At 38.5% G+C, this 6,641-nt stretch overlaps 1 protein-coding gene across 1 annotated transcript in view; it reads right to left on the reverse strand.

Annotated features, from left to right (window-relative positions):
• The window catches only part of smoc2 (SPARC related modular calcium binding 2), a 41,287-nt gene extending 35,561 nt beyond the window's left edge, over positions 1 to 5,726 (reverse strand). The window contains exon 1 of the mRNA XM_028469059.1: positions 5,377 to 5,726. Coding sequence (XP_028324860.1) covers positions 5,377 to 5,451 — 75 coding nt within the window. The 5' untranslated portion in view covers positions 5,452 to 5,726. The remainder of the gene's footprint in view (positions 1 to 5,376) is intronic.
• Between the last annotated feature and the right edge of the window lie 915 nt (positions 5,727 to 6,641).

Consider the following 6,641-nt stretch of genomic DNA (forward strand, 5'->3'; position numbering starts at 1 on the left):
GAAAATGGAGTGCGGTGGGAATAAAACACAAGACTTTAATAATGTTGCACATCTGGTCCCACAGTTATAAAACCTATGTATGACTTATGAAAATATGGTCTTTGTTGAACTAATATTTCATAAGACACGTGAAACTGAATCATAATATGAGAATCAAGACTCGTATGTGAAGGAGAACGGGATTTTTTTTATGTTCATCGTCTTAAACTCAACTTAATCTGCCTTTGAATCCTAATTGAAATCCTACCCGCCATAGTGCAAGCTCCAAGAACTTTCCAGACTGTATGTTTACAAGTTCCCAGTATAAATCTCTTTAAGTACGACGACGTATTTGTCAGCTTTTGGTGAATTTTTGAAAAAATACATAAATGATTGTATTAAGGAATCCCAACACTGTGGGGATTGTTGGCTTTCTGACCCTGATTCACACAAGACACAAGAGTGCATCAGGTTCACAACTCAGTCACTGATGAGTTTCTTCTATAATTCTTTTTTAAAGGATATACTGCATATACTGCCAAAAAAAGAAGAAAGAAAGAAAAAGAAGAATGTACATGTGCTTGGATACAATTTTTCGACCCTTGGAGCTCTTGCTTTGCCCTGTTTTTCCCACTTTCCTCAAGGAAGGTCCAATCTGTCCTGCCTTCCACAGTGTCTTTTATTCTCCTCATTGGTCTGCATCATTGCATCTAACAAGAACCTGCTGGTTCCCTGGAATTACAGATTAAAGCCTCCTGCTTAAAATGCATGAAAAAACCTTAAATCAGAGCACAAAGGGCCTGCAGGGCCACTGTAAAGTCCACACAGCACTGCATGTGAACACGTAGTTAACCATTACACCAGCCACCCACAAAATATTGCCTCACTTAATTGTAACAATTGGTTCCTTGGGTTCCTTGATCTGACGATACGATTTACGGTTTGCATGTCACGATACAATATATCGTGATACTAAACCATTATGATATACATCGTGATATCAATAATTACAAATTTCCCCTTTACAAGTACAAAATGGTATGAAATACAATTTATTTCATTTTTTTGAACTTGCGAGAACATAAAAAATGATGACTAACCGTAATTCAAGTACCAATACAAAAAACAAGTGGAATGTTTATCAAACTCAAATTAAATTTTTCAAAAATATTAAACTTTTGCTACAAAACTTAAATTCTTGAAAAAAAAAGTACCACCTACTTTTATAAAAGTGCCCAGTTTGTTTCATAAAAAATCAACTTCCAAGCTAAAATGCATTGAGGAGTGAGACAGTTTAACAAGATCTGATGGTGCGTTCACTGACACCCAGTGACCGGGCGTTTACGTACTATGCATATGTTGGTGCAATTACATGTTTTTTTCTTTATAAAACATGATTTAAAAAATCGATTTGGACATTTTTTGGATCAATACGATAATCGCGCGGTGAAATATTGCGATATATTGCTGAATCGATTTTTCTTTTTTTTTTTACAAAAAGCCAGTGAGCGGAGCAGCGTACGGGCTATGGTGCTCTACACACACCTTCAGGAAGCTGCTGTCTGCTGCTGATCTGTGTGTGTTTGGCCTGTGGTGATGGATGGGTGAGGCTGGGGCCCGGCCCTGACACTCCCCTAATGTCTCATTCCATCCTCTCTAAGTCAGTATCATCATCACGCGCAGGCAGCAGCCATGGGGAGTGATGAATGGTCTCCTCCTTAGCTATACAGTCTGAGCTTTCACATCGATTTACAATATAAACAAACTCATACAAGACAGAACACATATCGTGACTCAAAATCCAGTTATTGCTCAAATCACTCTCTTACGTCTTTCAGGCAGCAGGCTTTTATAACTTTCTCTTTTTGTGTCTCTTGTCTTTGTTGTTGTGCCTTTTTCTGTGTGCGTGTGTGTGTGTGTGTGCGTGATCTTTCTTGGAACTTGCTTTTTGCATCTGGTCAAATAATGCAAGAGGATGGAAAGAGGAACAAGAGGGTGGCGAGACGTTCTGGGTGTAAGGGAAACTTTTTTCAGGATCAACCAGCATACAAATCAAATCCTATTACCTCCCTCCGGTTTTTCAGCATTGTGCCATTGAATGAAGTATGAAGGAGGCGAGCCTCCAGCTGAGAGCACATTGTAGACCCGATAAGGGCCTTCTGGGCTGGGGGGGACCCTCGCTTCCATTGCCCTGAGAGGCCCCTCACACCACAGCCTTCACAGGGTCAATGGGGGACCCCCCTGCTGAGAGCCGTAGCAAATGTGTTAAATGGCCTTGGCGGGAGTTTTCCTGCATAGATGCAAGGATGCAAAAGGGAATCATTAGTTTCCAGCACGATAAGGCAGGATAGAAACGTCAGCTGTAAACCAACCTACCAACTCAATACAAAGGAAAGGCATTAGGAACGGCTGTGAATGAGAGGATTTCCTTCAAAGCCCTCTGTGCCCGTTTATTGATGAGCGACGCCTCCACGGGCAGGTGCACAACCCCTATAGAACACGTGTGTCAAACTCAAGGCCCAGGGGCTAAATTCAGCCCTTCAGAGCATCCAATTCGGCCCGTAGGAAACAGTAAAGACGACAGAGAAAACATGAATAATTGTGTAAATTACCAAATATTCTAGTTGAAGATATCTCAAATTCACCAATTTAATGGAACTCTGCAATATTTTTAGGGGCTTGCAGTTTTCCTTTGTTTATATTACATGAATGCAGTCATTTTTAATGGCAAATTGTGGAAAAAACTCTGTATTTTTCCACAAATCATGCACTTTCTCACAAATTATTCCACAAAATTCCTCTAAATTACACAAAAATTAGTTACAAAATCAAGAAACACTTAACTTAGTTTTATACATGAGGCTGACATTAAGCTGTCATTATCTGTCATTAGCATGAATAAGGTGTTATGAAGGCTGTCATTAAGCATTCGCCAAATTATGACACCTTTGGAGCTACGTTGGAATTTTTTGGGTTAGGTGGAGGGATCTAGTGGGGGTTGTGTTTGGTTTGGGGGTAAGGGTTTAGATTAAGATTAATGTTAGGGTTTGGGGTTAGGGTAATGATGGGTTAGGGTAACGAACGACACTTAATGACAGCCTTCATGAAACCTTATTCATGCTAATGACAGGTGTAATGTCATAATAATGACAGGATAATGTCAGTCTTACGTATAAAACTTCAAGTAAAGTGTTACCAAATCTTTCAAATGAAGATCCGGCAAGGATTGATATTAAAAACTACAGCACAGTTTATGATAAAATTGTTCTTTTTTCCCTCCTAAAATCTGTGGCCCAATTGCGATAAAACTGGTCCATATTTGGCCCCTGGACTAAAACGAGTTTGACACCCCTGCTATAAAAGGATGGTAATGGAGACTTTAAGCTTGTGTCATATGTATACACATCTGTTTGAACAGCAGCACCAGCAGCAGCAGAAAACGACTGTTGGTTTCATACTTTCACACACCATTTAGTTCCAATAAAGCATGGAAAAATCTGCCTCGTGAATAGGAAAACGTCCCATATATTCAGCAGGATATTCAACCTCAAATATGCATGAAACATTTGAACACATTTGGGGAAGAAAATAACAATAAAGTCTCCAGTGTCACCGCGACACTAAGGCATTAATCACTCACAGCAGTGAATAAAGGACGTCCAGCGTCCATGGGCTGTTTCAATATAGACAGAGTCATGGACCACAAGCACAGTTCATCACATATGCAATGAAATGGAAACTTACTGTTTTCTTATTGTTATATCCCAAACTCAACACTACTACGTTCATAACTCTTCCACAAAATGTCATAACAATTCTCGGACCCAGGAATCCCATAGAGAAGCATTCACTGCTCACAAATAATCGGTGAATGAACGTGTGGATCAAATTAGAGGAGCATCTGCTATCTGCAACACTTCCTCCACATTCCACAACTCCACATGCCGTCAGGAAAAAGGCTTTCCGACCCTTCACCTGTAGGTTAACAACTCATAGCCATTTGTTTCCAATTGGATACTGGGGCATCTTTGCCAGAACCATAAATAACAGTGCTGAGGGAGTCAGCTGTCACATCAAGCTCTAAATCAAACCGTGGAGACTCTGACAGTGCACATTCCGCTCTCTATTAATCTTTTTTTCACTGTACCTGCACTTGATCGTGACCATGAAGTTTCCCCCTGTAATTTACTTTCTCGTGCACCTCAGTGTGAAATGATCAGGTTGCTACCGGCTTTAAACAATGCCATGTGCTTTGTTTCAGCAGTGGGAGAGAAGTCACTGGGACAGCAGAGCAAAGAGGGAGATGGAGTGAGATAAATGGCACCAAACCCGATCACATAACCTCACACATACACACAATTTCAAATCATTATTAACACGATAATGGGAACAATGCATGTGTGCGATCTTTGGAATTAAAATGTCTCTAATTTGTTTTTTGGGTGTTAAATAAAGATTTTTGGCCAACATATCAAATAGATTGAGAGAAGATAAAATCACAGATGCCTAGAGCAGTGTTTCATAACCAGGTGTATGTGTGAGCAAATTGGCGAAGCACATCGAAACAGTTATCAATCAATTTCTAATTAACTTGAACTGACTTCCTAGTCATCTTCCAAGTCCTTAATCAACCTGTATGTAGACATAGAGGAGAAGAGAATTTCTCATCTGAGCCAACAGTGAACTTTGATATGACACTTAAAAGAAATTAAATACCCCTCTTTTCATTCATTGTTCATTTCATTTATTGGTTAATTTAACAGGGACAGTGTACATTAATATCAATACTGAAAATATACTATTTTTCACCTGCAGTCATTGGACAGAAAGTTTAATTGTTTCCCTAAAACAATATTAATTACAAAAATTACAGAAAATATTCAATAAAATATTGTTCAAAAAATGGCACAAATATAAGTTAATCAATAATTTTTTGTTGTTGTTTTTTTTTAATTTTGTTTATAGTTTCCTGCACAGAAACAGTGGACCCTGCTATTATTATTATTATTATTATTATTATTATTATTATTATTATTATTATTATTATTATTATTATTATCAGTTAGCTAATACAGTCAATACATCACCTTCCCAGACACTTGTAATAACTTTGTATCCCTGCTGTAATAATACTGCATGTGGTTAAAGGTGTCATTTTCGGTTGGGATGGTCGAATCCAATTTTCAATTAAGCACAATTCCCATTTTCCCCCTTATTTCATTTCCTTAATCTATCCTTACATCCATGGTTAGTTAAAATGCATTGAACAACAAGGGTAACTTCGTATACCATGATCTCCCCCCCCACTCACAACGTCCTTCCTCTGCATCACACAGGCACATAATGATCCTTGTAAAGTGTGTAACTGTGTATCAATGGTTTGGATTCATTTCATACCGTGAGTGCGGAGAACTTCTGAGCGCGTCCGGCGCACAGCAGACAGCAGAGGACCAGCAGTGGACAGACGCGCATTCTGACGCAGCGTGTTAATAAACTACCCAAATTACGCACGGCTCCAAATCCTTCTGTGCGGCGCCTGGACTTGTCCAAGTCCAAAAATTGCCCTTTGAGAAAGTTTAAAATAAAAATAACAATTAAAAACCGAGTTATAATTCCACGCTGCTCCTTGTGCAATGGAAGAAATCAGAGTTTTCTTTGGATTTGACTGCCAAATCGTTACTGTTGACCATCTCTTTATTTCTAGGAGTGTGATGTGTGATTAAAACCCAGTGTCCCTGACCTTTCCCCTCCCTCCTTTTCTCTCTCTCTCCCTCTTTCTCTCTCTCTCTCTCTCTGAATCAACCCCTCTTCTCCACACCCCCTTTCCAACACACTTGATTTTGGGAAACAGATCTCCTTTAGGGAGAGAGCACCTCCACAGGCATGTTTGGTAGGTGTCTCACTCATTCCTCTGCCTCAAGACAATAAAACAGTCATTTTTCTCTGAAATATAAATGAAGAGAAGAAATTGAAACAGACACATTCAACATAGCTGCTCTTTCTTTTGACATTTTACAAATTAACACGTTATATTCACACATGTAGCATCTATAGGTCACACATTCAATTGGGCAATCCTTTGGGTTAAAGTTATAAATCTGATGTGAATAGTGTGCACTGCAGCCTAAACAGCATCTATATCAAATGGTATTTTCTTACAGGGTGAGCACCTTGTGACCATAGCGCCCCCTATCGATTCCTTATCAACCATTGCAGGTTATCATAGCTAATTCACTATGGCAAGCTGTTAATTCAATCAGTAGGGCTTACTATTTGCAATTTTAGCTTTCACTTGTGTGTGTGTGTGTATATATATATATATATATATATATATATATATATATATATATATATATATATATATATATATATATATATATACATCCATTAATGATACTGTATAAGTAATGTAACAACAATTGTAGACATCAGCAATGATAATTGTTCCTAGTGAGAATAGAATTGTAGATGCCATTAATACGAATTCCAAGTAGTCAAAATTACATTGTGGATAAATCAACTTGGAATTATAACATGTCAAAATTGAATTATAGATATCTACAGTTTGAAGTAACCGTAATGATTAATTGTTAAAACAGCTCGCATAGGCTTACAGCACTCGTGCATCAGTTTCTGTGTTTGTCAGTTGGATAGGCCTACTC

This window comes from Gouania willdenowi, chromosome 15, assembly GCF_900634775.1.
Source record: "Gouania willdenowi chromosome 15, fGouWil2.1, whole genome shotgun sequence".
NCBI classification, from domain to species: domain Eukaryota; kingdom Metazoa; phylum Chordata; class Actinopteri; order Blenniiformes; family Gobiesocidae; genus Gouania; species Gouania willdenowi.